Raw genomic sequence first — 14,796 nt, 5'->3', positions numbered from 1 at the left:
AATATAATACATATGTGCCCTATACTAGGCCTAGGAATATTTATCTCTGTTTTTTAGTTTCATTAATTTTATAACCTTTCCTGGCTAGTCAGTATACTACTATCTAAAAGCTAAGTTCGTGACTATTGACGACCGCCACAATAGGTACTTTTCTAGACAGGAGGATGGGTTGTTATACTCTAGTTAGAACGGGAGAATTGTTCAAATTAACCTAGCAAATATAATTGGGGAAGCAAAAGATTTCATTGGAGGGAGAGAATTGTCACGGGAAAGAGGCAAGCCATCACGACTATATAGCACTGGGAAGGGGTCAGGATAAGGATTTGGGATGGGACGGGGGGAAGGAATGGTGCCCAACCACTTGGATGGTCGGGGATTGAACGCCGACCTGCATGAAGCGAGAATGCATGGGAGACATAGATAACTATAGGGAGCGGCAGGTAACAGCTGGGCATAGTCAACAGTGACTATATGTCACAGGACATAGTCAACAGTGACTATATGTCACAGGACATTGTCAACAGTGACTATATGTCACAGGGCATAGTCAACAGTGACTATATGTCACAGGACATTGTCAACAGTGACTATATGTCACAGGGCATAGTCAACAGTGACTATATGTCACAGGACATTGTCAACAGTGACTATATGTCACAGGGCATAGTCAACAGTGACTATATGTCACAGAACAGAGTCAACAGTGACTATATGTCATAGGGCGTAGTCAACAGTGACTATATGTCACAGGACATAGTCAACAGTGACTATATGTCGCAGGGAATAGTCAACAGTGACTATATGTCACAGGACATAGTCAACAGTGACTATATGTCACAGGGCATTGTCAACAGTGACTATATGTAACAGGACATAGTCAACACCTGACGCTTGCTGAACACCGACAACATGTTATCATACATACAGATTCGAGAACAGCCATTGAAACATTGCAACAAGAACACATACATGATAACATCCATCTGATCACAAATGTCGTATCATTAATGCAAACACTCAAACAAACGACAAGGCCATCAGGTACTTATCAACTGGATGCCAAGTCAAGTGGGAATAATAGGAAATGACATTGTAGACGAAGCTTCAAAACTTGCAACTAAGAGAAGAAATGTATACATTTACATACCACAGAATCTATCACTGATTAATTAATTAAGACAGTAACTAAAAATAGAGCAATGCAAAAGATGTACAGTGACCTCAACACAGCAGATGCAACATCAGGATCTGCGGGTTGGTACAAGAATTCAACCAACTACGAACCACTTAGTTTGATGAAAGAGAGCAGTAGAACAACAGAAGTACACTTACATCGCATCAGGCTTGGATACCCGTGTGCATGGGAAATAGGCTTACAGGTTCCGGAAGATGAGAGGAAATGTCAGCATTGTGGAGAAATGCCCGACAGACCACTGGAACATTATCTAACACAGTGCACAGTTACAAACCCAATAAGATTTCAACATAGATTTAACAGAGCAGAAGAAGTTGTTAAATATGGCAAAATCTTACTGAAGCGACCATACGAGTCATAAATACTCTTACTCCGCCCAAGTAAAACAGAAACAAGCAACACTTAGAGGGCCAGCCAGAGGCTTAGGGCCCGCGCAGGAATATCCCTGAGAAAAAACAAACACCTGACGTAGGCCGTTGGCTAAGAATCCTCCCACAACCAGACTGAGGTCGCTACTGGAGAACTACCCTGGAGGTGCAGAGAGACCTGTCCGCCTCCCACGTGTGTTAGAGCGAGGGCTGCTGGCAAGGAATACTCCGCATGACAATGCGATTAGTTTGGGTTGCATGCATATTTAATGTGACCTCCACACCCTTATAATGTGACCTCCACACCTGGTAGGTTAGGTTAGGGCGTCTCCGACCAGCGAAGGGCGCTCTAGGACTACAATACAGTAAACATCCAGCCCGCCCTCTAAAGGTTTCCCAACGTCAAGAAACTATCGTACTAAAGTGTCGTTATCCTAACCTACCAGAGGACCCAAAACAGAAATCGGAACAGAATGTCAATTACACGAGCCGCTACCGTTTTCTTGTATGATGATTTTTGGCCTTAGGGAGAGTATGCGTCAAAATGCGACGGTCGGTTAGGAGGACGGGTTGAGCATCACCATTACTGGGCGTTTGTTACGTGACTTCATCACCAGATGTGCTCCAACTGTCTTCTCTCACCTCCCTCCCTGCTCTCTCTCTCTCTCTCTCTCTCTCTCTCTCTCTCTCTCTCTCTCTCTCTCTCTCTCTCTCTCTCTCTATCTCTCTCTCTCTCTCTCTCTCTCTCTCTCTCTCTCTCTCTCTCTCTCTCTCTCTCTCTCTCTCTCTCTCTCTCTCTCTCTCTCTCTCTCTCTCTCTCTCTCTCTCTCTCTCTCTCTCTCTCTCTCTCTCTCTCTCTCTCTCTCTCTCTCTCTCTCTCTCTCTCTCTCTCTCTCTCTCTCTCTCTCTCTCTCTCTCTCTCTCTCGTTCCACAATTTACATAACCGCAAGTAACTAAGTTTGTTTTCTTACGTTCCTTAATTAGGACAAATAACTCCTGTAATTGGCAGATCTTGCAACACGTGTTTATAGATGTGGTTGCACCAGCCTCCCTGATTGTACACCAGGGTGTTTGGTTACACAAGCCTCCCTGATTGTACACCAGGGTGTCTGGTTACACCAGCCTCACTGATTGTACACCAGGGTGTCTGGTTACACCAGCCTCACTGATTGTACACCAGGGTGTCTGGTTACACCAGACTCACTGATTGTACACCAGGGGTGTTTTGTTACACCAGCCTCACTGATTGTACACCAGGGTGTTTGGTTACACCAGCCTCACTGATTGTACACCAGGGGTGTTTGGTTACACCAGCCTCCCTGATTGTACACCAGGGGTGTTTGGTTACACCAGCCTCACTGATTGTACACCAGGGGTGTTTGGTTACACCAGCCTCCCTGATTGTACACCAGGGGTGTTTGGTTACACCAGCCTCCCTGATTGTACACCAGGGGTGTTTGGTTACACCAGCCTCCCTGATTGTACACCAGGGGTGTTTGGTTACACCAGCCTCCCTGATTGTACACCAGGATGTCTGGTTACACCAGCCTCACTGATTGTACACCAGGGTGTCTGGTTACACCAGCCTCACTGATTGTAACTGGACCAGTACTAACACCAAGATCATTGCTTTTCACCGCATCACTGCAAAGGGATCAGTACTGTTGCACCAGGATCAATGTTTCCATCGGTATCACGGCTTGCAACACCATCACTGCTTGCATCACAATCACTGCTGGCAACACCATCACTGCTTGCAACACCATCACTGCTTGCAACACAATCACTGCTTGCAACACCATCACTGCTTGCAACACAATCACTGCTTGCAACACAATCACTGCTTGCAACACAATCACTGCTTGCAACACAATCACTGATTGCAACACAATCACTGCTTGCAACACCATCACTGCTTGCAACACAATCACTGCTTGCAACCTCACCACTGCTTGCAACACCATCACTGCTTGCAACCTCACCACTGCTTACAACACCATCACTGCTTGCAACACAATCACTGCTTGCAACCTCACCACTGCTTGCAACACCATCACTGCTTGCAACACCATCACTGCTTGCAACCTCACCACTGCTTGCAACACCATCACTGCTTGCAACCTCACCACTGCTTGCAACACCATCACTGCTTGCAACACAATCACTGCTTGCAACACCATCACTGTTTGCAACACCATCACTGTTTGCAACACAATCACTGCTTGCAACACAATCACTGCTTGCAACACAATCACTGCTTGCAACAACATCACTGCTTGCAACCTCACCACTGCTTGCAACACCATCACTGCTTGCAACACCATCACTGTTTGCAACCTCACCACTGCTTGCAACACCATCACTGCTTGCAACACCATCACTGTTTGCAACACAATCACTGCTTGCAACAGAATCACTGCTTGCAACACCATCACTGTTTGCAACACAATCACTGCTTGCAACACAATCACTGCTTGCAACACCATCACTTCTTGCAACACCATCACTGCTTGCAACACAATCACTGCTTGCAACACCATCACTGCTTGCAACACCATCACTGCTTGCAACCTCACCACTGCTTGCAACACCATCACTGCTTGCAACACCATCACTGCTTGCAACCTCACCACTGCTTGCAACACCATCACTGTTTGCAACACCATCACTGCTTGCAACACCATCACTGCTTGCAACACCATCACTGCTTGCAACACCATCACTGCTTGCAACACCATCACCGCTTGCAACACCATCACTGCTTGCAACACCATCACTGCTTGCAACACCATCACTGCTTGCAACACCATCACTGCTTGCAACACCACTTGAACCAACAAAACATACACCGGAGTCAATGCTTGCACCAAGATCCATATACCTGCACTCCTTGCAACTGTCTCACTGACATCACCAGACTCATCATTGCAAGAGTAATTGGTTGCTAACCCAGAACATCACCAGACTCATCATTGCAAGAGTAATTGGTTGCTAACCCAGAACATCACCAGACTCATCATTGCAAGAGTAATTGGTTGCTAACCCAGAACATCACCAGACTCATCATTGCAAGAGTAATTGGTTGCTAACCCAGAGAAGCAATAACAAAACAGCAGCTTTTGTCGACACAAAAAGTTTAGAGTCACAAGAGTGTCAGTTTGGTTTGACAGATGTATAATATTATTTTGTTTGTTAGCCCTTTGACCGTGTTGAAGTGTGAACACTTGAACAGTTCAATCTGTTCAAGTGGAACACTTGTCTACCCCTGTTCTTAGAGGGTAAGGAACCCTAGCAAAGAATACCTCGCCTAAACTACTGACCCCTAAACCCTAAACTTAAGAATACGTCAAAACCCTAAACATTTGGGATGAAAATACAAGGTCCATTATGAACCAAACATCGTTGACAGTTTCGAGGGAAGAAAGGAAGACAAAGAGAGACAGAGAAAGGCACAGTGAGAGGCGGGGACAGAGAGAGATATAATCAAGGTGACAGAAACAATAAAGACTAAGCAGAGACAGAAACTGAAAGACACAGAGATAGAAACAGAAAATTCTGGAGATAGATATAACTAGGAAAAATGGACGTAGGGGCAAAGAGTTACAAAGAATCAAACGTACAGGTAGATTTAAACAGAAATAGACGTACAGATAAAGAGTTACATAAAAACATGATAATACGTGCCTTTCATAAGCAGAAAATTGCACAGATGAGAAAAATAAAGATATCTATAATGATACAGAAAAATATTCCAAAATATAATGAATTTAAAATTATGATTTATTATAGTAATGATAATGATGATGATTGAAAATAATAATAATAATAATAATGCTAATAATAAAATTAATAAAATAACATTAAGAATAATTACAAATCATATATGCTTCTGGCTGCTGTTGAGGTTCATTGAGTTTGTTTTAAATCAGTTCGGTATTCTCCCCTGAAGCGCTCGGTGATAATAGGGTGAGTCCAATATAATAATGACAGTGAGCGCTTGAGTGTCACCGTCTGTGGCCTCCTGAGGCGGTCTCCGCTAAGCAGGTCACATCTCTCTGCTGGCGTGTTAAACTTATATTCCTGTTTCTCTCTCTCTTGGTTTTGTTTACTTTCTCGTCTTTGTGTCTGGATTTATCGTTCTCTTGGAATCATTGTTTTTTTTCTTTGTGTATGTCTGAATGCACAAGACACATACATAATACAATACATAATACATACATTATGTATGTCCCCTGTTTCTCTCTCTCTCTCTCTCTCTCTCTCTCTCTCTCTCTCTCTCTCTCTCTCTCTCTCTCTCTCTCTCTCTCTCTCTCTCTCTCTCTCTCTCTCTCTCTCTCTCTCTCTCTCTCTCTCTCTCTCTCTCTCTCTCTCTCTCTCTCTCTCTCTCCCTCTCTCTCTCCCTCTCTCTCTCTCTCTCTCTCTCTCTCTCTCTCTCTCCCTCTCTCTCTCTCTCTCTCTCTCTCTCTCTCTCTCTCTCTCTCTCTCTCTCTCTCTCTCTCTCTCTCTCTCTCTCTCTCTCTCTCTCTCTCTCTCTCTCTCTCTCTCTCTCTCTCTCTCTCTCTCTCTCTCTCTCTCTCTCCCTCTCTCTTCCCCCGTCTTGTCAAACCCCCCAATAAGGCTGATGTCAGCATGATACATTTTGACAGCACCACCATAATTGACAAGCCTATGAGAACTTACAGTCAATCAACCTGGACATCTGCTTAGCTTGCAAGCAGTGCCACATGCTTGTAACACACTCACACCTAAGACACAATGATGGCATCTGTGTACCTGACGCTACACGTTCATTGACAATGTTAATACTTCCTTGTGTACAGTTATAATTATAACTGCTTGTGTACAGTTATAATTATAACTGCTTGTGTACAGTTATAATTATAACTGCTTGTGTACAGTTATAATTATAACTGCTTGTGTACAGTTATAATTATAACTGCTTGTGTACAGTTATAATTCATCTTGTAGAGATAAGCTCCCACAGCCTGTAAAGTGCCACTGTTGACGTGCGTCTCAAATAGCCTCTGACAACCAAGTCCGGCTCCTGGCCTGCACGTGTGGCTTAGCCTCTAGGCCTGGCGGAACTGCTTCTTCCAACAGGAGAAGGGGCGAAGGCGGGTCTCTGGCGCCTTAAAACCATTTGCTTCGGGCAGATGGGACTCGTTAGCCTAGGAAGGCAGCTCATCTAGGGGAAAGAAAACCCCGAATTCAAACCTCTGCTGTCTTGTGGCTAAACCCACTCATGGGAATGGCTTCGGGAGTCAACCCCGAGGAGACATAGGGACATAGGGACTACCTTAGGGACTCTGACTCCGGAGTCAGAGTCCCTAAGGTAGTTTGCGGCTGTTTACAGCTACATTCTGGCAACTTTTGCGACGACACTGGTGCCAAGCGTATCGGCACCTGCCCTTCCCTTGGAAGGGCAGGTGCCCTTCACATCGGTGGCATGGAGAGGGTGGATCTGCTGCATGGGCAACAGCTGGTTCTCCATAATTACTGCCCAGGCTTGTGCCCTGGAGAGGACACTCCAGCATCGCCTTGGCGATGGCTCAACACGGGAAGCGACAGTTACCGGTGATAAGCCTACCACTCAATTGGCGTAGAGTGAGGCGCCAGGGGTTGCTTCCATCGGTGGGAGAAATCATCCGATTTTATAGGACAGCTACCGCCCGCCTCAAGCTGGGCAGCCCCCAGCCAATAAGGTGCTGTCCTGCCACGGTCCGCCTGCTCCACTGGGTGCGTGGGGCTTAGGCCACAATCCAATAAGTGGATCGTCAACCATGCACCAGGCAAAGAAACACAGAGCCACCCAGCTCTCAAACTGGTCACGTGGAATGTAAGGACCATGACACCGGGTCTCTCGAAAGATCTACTGGAAGTGAACGACGCCCGCAAGACAGCTGTGATCATCAATAAACTATGTAGGCTCCAGATGGACATAGTCGCTTTGCAGGAGACACGTCTGCCCGCGACCGGCAGCATACGGGAGAAGGTCTTTACCTTCTTCTGGCAGGGCAAACCACCAGAAGAGGTAAGGGAGCATGGCGTTGGCTTTGCCATCAGGAACAGTTTGTTAAGAGTCCATAGTACCGCCTACAGAGGGGTCTGCAAGGATCATCAAACTTCAGCTTCATACAGCAGCAGGAATGGTCAGCCTCATCAATGCCTATGCACCAACACTGACCTCCTCTACTGAAGCGAAGGACAAGTTCTATGATGACCTCGGCATAACTCTCAGAAACATACCTCAACAAGAGCCAGTCTTCCTCCTGTGAGACTTTAATGCAAGAGTTGGTTCTGATCACAACTCTTGGCCTTCCTGCCTGGGCCAGTTTGGTTCTGCTGTCGTCATGATCTCTGCATCACCAATTCCTTCTTTGAACCAAGCCCCAGCATAAGGTCTCCTGGAGACACCCCAGGTCTGAGCATTGGCACCAACTCGACCTGGTGCTTACGGAGCATAGCAATCTAAGAAGTGTCAAACTGACCTGCAGCTTCCAGAGCGCAGATTGTGACACTGACCACTCTCTCGTCATTTGCAGAGTAAAGTTCCAGCCCCGAAAAATTCACAGAGCAAAGAAGGTGGGAAGACCATGCATTAACGTAAACAAGATCTGTGACCTTCACAAGGTGGAGGAATTCACTGCTGCGCTGGTAAATGCCCTTCCTGTACCAACCACCCTGTGATAGCACAAGTGAGAGGTGGTCACATCTCAGGGGCACTATTTTCAACACTACCATGTCCACCTTCGGTAAGAGGCAGAACAAGTCAGCAGATTGGTTCGAGGCCAGTGCTGAGGAACTGTTACGCCTCGTAGAGGAAGAGACGAGCTCTCTCATCAACCAAGAACCTGCCCTCAGAAAGGAACTTACAGGCCCTCCATACTGCCCGCAGTAGAGTTCAACAAACTGTGAGGCGTTGTGCTAACGATTACTGGTTCCGACTTTGTTCCAGCATCCAGACTGCGGCCACTGTCGGCAACATAAGAGGCATGTACGAAAGGATCAAACAGGCAACAGGCCCAGCACAAAACATAGATGGCTCCTCTGAAGTCAGCCACCTGAGAGATTATTAAAGAGCATGATCAACAGATGAATCGCTGGGTGGAACATTACTCCGAACTCGACTCCAAAGAGAACTTGGTCAGCGTAGAAGCCTTGGATGCAATCGAGTGCCTGCCCATGATGGAAGAACTTGACCTTGAACCGACTGTGGAAGAAGTTGAGAAAGCACTGGATTCACTTTTCTCAGAGAAGGCCCCAGGAGACGACGGGATTCCGCCTGAAGTTCTCAAGTGCGCTCGTGGAACAACTAGAACTGAGCTTCATGAACTTTTGTGTCAGTGCTGGAGGGAGGGCTCGGTGTCACAATAAATGAGAGATGCGAATATCATCACTCTCTACAAAAATAAAGGTGACAGAAGCGATGTCAACAACTATCACGGCATCTCCCTCTTCAGCGTCGTCGGCAAACTTTTCGCCAGGGTCGTCTTGGTCAGACTTCAGAGTATTGCTGAAAGAGTGTACCCTGAGTCACAGTGGGGTTTCCGAGCAGAGAGGTCGACTACTGACATGGTGTTCTCCCTGAGACAGCTTCAAGAAAAGTGCAGGGAGCAGAGAATAGCCTTGCACATCGCCTTCATTGACCTTACAAAGGCCTTCGACCTCATGAGCAGGGACGGACTCTTCAAGATCTTGGTCGAAATTGACTGCCCACTCACCTTACTCAGCATGATTCAATCATTCCACGAGGACATAAAGGGAACAGTCGTGTGCGAAGGCTCAACTTCTGAACCATTCAACATCAATAGTGGTGTTAAACAGGGGTGCGTTCTTGCCCCAACCCTGTTCGGCATCTTCTTCGCGATCCTTGTCAAGCATGCCTTTGGAATAACCACAGAGGGCATCTATCTCCTTATAAGATCTGATGGAAAGTTCTATAATCTATCCAGACTCCGAGCAAATACGAAAATACAGATGCGAATCCTCATGGAGTTCCTCTTCGCTGACGATGCAGCGATCACCACACACACAGCAGAAGGCCTGCAGCAGCTACTCAACTGCTTTGCCGCAGCCTGCTCTGCATTCTGCTTGACCTGAAGAAGACACAGGTGATGGGACAAGACGTCAATGAGCTACCTTGTATAAACATCGCAGAATGTGTGGTGAAGGCAGTTCACGAGTTTGTGTACCTGGGCTCCACAATCTCAGACACCTTTCCCTGGACACTGAGCTAAACAGGCGTATCGGGAAGGCCGCAAAAACCCTGGCCAGGCTCACTAAGCGCGTTTGGGAAAATGCCAAACTGACAGTGCACACCAAGGCACAAGTCAGCATGGCATGTGTGGTGAGTACACTTCTCTACGGCTCGGAATCCTGGACTCTGCGCTCTCCCCAGGAGAGACGGCTCAATACCTTTCAATGCGGAACCTGAGATGCATCCTTGATATCACGTGGAAAGACCTCGTTACCAACAACACAGGACTCGAGAGAACAAGAGTCCCTTCAATGTTCACTCTCCTGAAGCAGAGATGCATGCGATGGCTAGGACATGTCACACGCATGGAAGATGGTCGCATACCAAAGGACCTCTTTTATGGAGAACTGGCATCAGGAAGGAGACGCACCGGAAGACCTCAGTTGCATTTCAAAAACGCCTGCAAACGCGACCTCAAGCAGATGAACATCGACATCAACACTTGGGAGACAGCAGCAGCGGACAGAGCTGACTGGAGATGCAAAGTGCAGAAGGGACTCAAGCAATTCGAGGATGAACTGAAGAGGCAGGCGGAGGCTAATAGACTTCAGAGGAGGTCTCGATCACTGTCAGACGCACCCGCTTCGGCGTTTATCTGCGCTCGCTGCAGGCGGGACTGTCATTCTCGGGTTGGCCTTCACAGCCACAGCAGGCGCTGCACCTAACTAGACTAAAACAACTAGACACCCAGGGGCACAACACCATAACCCCACGGGATTGACGGATGCCTACTACTACCACTACTACTATGGTTATAAATGATAGAATGTTGTGTGAATGTTGGTAACTGTGTGTAAATGTTGGTAATTGTGAGAAATGTTGGTAATTGAGTGCAGTGCAGATAATGTAACTGTCTTGCCAATATTACCACCTGTCTCTCAATTACAAAATATTTTGCACAAATTGCGAAATATTTTTTTACCGCTATTGACATTTTGGCTTAAACGAAAGTGTTTTTGCACTATTGTTTACATGAAGGCGTTTGAGTACATATGATAAAGTTAAGGCCTTACACTAAAGACTTACAATTTCATGCAAAGTCAATTACACTTTCATGCAACGTGCCACTCACTCTTCTGTTCAAATGGCGGCACAACTGCGTCAAGAAATAAAGTATCAACAAATAAAGACTCAAGATAATTAAAAGAAAATGTTTGAGTCAAGAGCATCTGTGTGTTTCAACGCAGAAGAGAAGGACTGTGAAATAACGTGAATTAAAGTATATATAATAAAAATATTAAGACACAGAATAGATTCCTAATAAAAAGCTGCATGAGGCACAGATTACACAACCTCCCAGGAAGAGGGACAAATTAACCAGCCTCCCCGGAAGAGGCACAGATTACACAGCCTCCTACGAAGAGGCACAGATTACACAACCTCCCAACAAGAGGCACAGATTACACAACCTCCCAGGAAGAGGCACAGATTACACAACCTCCCAACAAGAGGCACAGATTACACAACCTCCCAACAAGAGGCACAGATTACACAACCTCCCAACAAGAGGCACAGATTACACAACCTCCCAGGAAGAGGCCCAGATTATACAGCCTCCCAACAAGAGGCACAGATTACACATCCTCCCAGGAAGAGGCACAGATTACACAGCCTCCCAGGAAGGGGAAGGGAATTATTATGTTTTTAATTAACTTTCTGACTCCCTAAAGTAAAGATTTAACTTATAACATAACAGCAACTAAGCTGTCTACAGAGACAGTGACACTACGCCACTGTCTTCGTGGGGTAGTGGACTGTATATATATATATATATATATATATTCTCTGTGTTCCCTGGGTGGCTCAGTTTCAGGGTGATTCAACAGGAATGGTGCTGCTTTAATTTACCTGTCGGATGGAAATCCCCACTTTACCAGTTGGTAAAAATATACGAATATGTATAATGCAGCGAACACTGATACTGTTTCAAATTATTTGAGGCTATCCCTTTGATCTGGTATCTTGCCACATATGTATTATATTATAAACTATGACAATTATTTAATTCTTTGTTGCAATGGAATTTATGTATCGCAAATGTGTTCTATAATTTGTCTTCAAGCATTTGCAATATATCAAATATTTGTTATATATTGATTGTCCTAGTTAGTATATTTTTATTTTAGTGGCAAGTAATTTACTTACTGAGGTTAGCTTGTAAGCTCATGTTATAACCGCACCTGAAAGGATTGGGGTTAGTGGCACAAAGATATTGAATATCCATTGTTACTACACCAACAACCTCCCTTATTTTGGTAATATGCGGGTATGGAGCTCTATTTTGCTAAGACTTAACCCTTTTGTTGGGCCAGATCATATAGTGTTCCCTGCCATTGGTGTTGTAATGGCGTCTGCTGGACTCCGTCGGCTCATGTCTTCATGTCTCAGGTGTGGCTCACACTCCACTCACAACTTCTTTATCTTTCACTCACCTATAATTTTTAAACAGTGTGTGAAAATTGAAATCAGTTTTATTTGTAGTTTACACCACTAACCCAAGGTCCATGGTTGTAAAACGGCTACAATTAAGCGTGTACGACTGTGGGGTGCCCTTATGTGGTGGTGGAGTAATGTTTACTGTGTGTGAGGAGGAGTGTAATGTCACTGTTGTGGCGTCGGTGTGATCACACACTCCTCTAACTAATGCTGAACTGTGTAATTACTATATGAGTACTGGAACACTTGATGATATATTGGACTTGTATCCAAGATTGACCATGTAATGTATCATTTATATAATGTATGTATGTGATGTAACTATATAACCTGAGCTTGTAAAAGCACCTTAATCACCTTCAGTGATTGAGTGCTTAATTACACACTAGTTTCTCTGTCAGCTATTTCACTCTGTCAGAGTAAAAGAGACAAATGTATGTGAATGCATGTGTGTGTATATATGCATGTATATAAGTATATGTACGTATATATATGTGTGTGTATGTGTATAAAGTACATATGGAAGCTGATCAGAATTGCATTTCACCTTTGTAAATGCACATTAATGACACTTCGAACACTTTATGTAGGGCATACGTAAATCTGTGTATCTATGTATTTACGTATGTAGGTTAGCTTAGCATTTTAAAAGTACCGAATCACCTTCTGTGGTTGATTGTTCAATAAATCCCAGAACTATAGCATTGTAAATGTGTGGCCACGTTCGTGGTAGAAAATAATAATAAAAAAAAACTCCTCTGACTGTTTATGGAAGACACACTTATATATCACTTCAAATGGAGTGTCTTGCTTTTCATACACATTTCTGTGTAGTTTAACACCCCCAACATAAAGGTCCACGGTCATTACACTGCTAAAACCAAGCGTGTACGACCGTGGCGTGTCTCTATTGTTGTTGTTGATTTAGGGGCGACAACGACAGTGGGATCGGATGCGTCACGGTGTATCCGTGAAGGGTTAATTGCGAAGCTTAAAGGCGAAATGAATGTCGCTTATCAGTGGAAACTAATATGCCTTGCGGCAAATAAACGTACAGACAAGGTAGATGTATGGGGAGCCCCTCAAGATGTATGGGGAGTCCCTCAGGGTGACCAGCACCAGCCGCGCCCCACACAGAACACTGGGCAGCAAAACCAAAGAGTCGACTCCAAGCTAAAACGCAAGAATCATCCAGTGCCCCCAACAGAGCAGAAGCCAGCCGCCCAGCACGGCTGAGGGCACACCAGGAGCCCGCCAAGACCCACCAACTCCCGGCACCTCTCTGCAAAGCTGGCGCCGGACAGTCATCCCGCTGGGAGAACCAGCCAGAAAACGTTCAAAATCTATTAACCTTTCCTGTGACCCAAGGTGATATGTGCGCCAGGCGTCGTAACAATCCGGACCGTTGAATAGGAATGCCAAACGGCAGTATTAAATCCAAAATCGCGAAACAGAACTTAATCTGGCGGCTCCCAGCCGGAGCAGGTGTCCAGACGTCTGCTCGTTGTCAAGATTGAAGCAGGAGTCCCGTGGCGTGTCTAATATTGTGGTGCCAAACGGCAGTTTCAAATCCAAATCGCAAAACAAAACGTGATCCGGTGGCGCCCGGGCGGAGGAGGCGTCCAGACGTCCGCTCGGCGTCAAGGTTGAACCAGCACCATATGTCTCTATAAGGTGGAGGAATGTTAGCGTCTGGACACTAGTGTGATCCACTCCCAGGGCGGGTATAAGTGTTTTAAGGATCCATTTATACAATCGTTAATCAAACGTATTTGGCTAAACAATTATTTATTAAGTATATGCATTTATTTTGGAGTATTATCATGATATACTTATAGCTATTAGATATAATTACATATCCTGGTATGGATCCATTAAAGAGGCCTTCCTGAGATGATGTACACAAAATGGTCAAAATATGCTGACTTGACACACTCGATCCCTGTCATGGGAGAGCTTTGTTTGTTCTGTAAATAGCCATGCCTGGCGCATGTGCTTTCATAGGCTATGTTACTCAGACGTTATACTATAATTTTGGTGAACATTTTCCACAATTATCAGGGTAAAGCGGCAAGCCACTACGACAATATAGCACTTGGAAGGGATAAAGATAAGGATTTGGGATGGGACGTAGGGAAGAAATGGTCCCTAACCACTTAGACGGTCGGGAATTGAACGCCGACCAGCATGAAGCGAGACCGTCGCTCTACCCCCCAGCCCAAGTGGCCAGGAAGAGACAAGGATTACACAGCATCCTAGGAAGAGGCACAGATTAAACAGCCTCTCTCTTCTCGAACCACAAGCTGAAAACCAAACCATAAAAAATGCCATTTATAACTTAAGTGTCGCAAGAAACTACAAATATAACTCAGATACCTACTTTTGAGGCAATAGTAATTGGGGGCCACTTTAATAAATTACCGATCAATAATACATCCAGTTATTAATGTTATATTTGACCAGTAGAGATAGAGAAAATACAAGCTCTAAGCACACATCCTCGTTATAGCGGTAATTAAATCTCATAAAAATGATACAA

The 14,796-nt window shown here is 45.3% G+C and overlaps 1 protein-coding gene across 1 annotated transcript; it reads right to left on the bottom strand.

The window, feature by feature from the left end:
• Nucleotides 1-3,205: 3,205 nt before the first annotated feature.
• LOC138370771 (uncharacterized) lies at nucleotides 3,206-4,441 on the bottom strand. Its single transcript, XM_069335372.1, has one exon. The coding sequence runs from the start codon at nucleotides 4,439-4,441 to the stop codon at nucleotides 3,206-3,208; it is 1,236 nt and encodes a 411-aa protein (XP_069191473.1).
• Between the last annotated feature and the right edge of the window lie 10,355 nt (nucleotides 4,442-14,796).

Source organism: Procambarus clarkii, chromosome 33 (genome assembly GCF_040958095.1).
Source record: "Procambarus clarkii isolate CNS0578487 chromosome 33, FALCON_Pclarkii_2.0, whole genome shotgun sequence".
NCBI lineage: Eukaryota > Metazoa > Arthropoda > Malacostraca > Decapoda > Cambaridae > Procambarus > Procambarus clarkii.
Note: the sequence above shows the minus strand (reverse complement) of the source record. Positions and strands in the feature narration are given on the sequence as shown.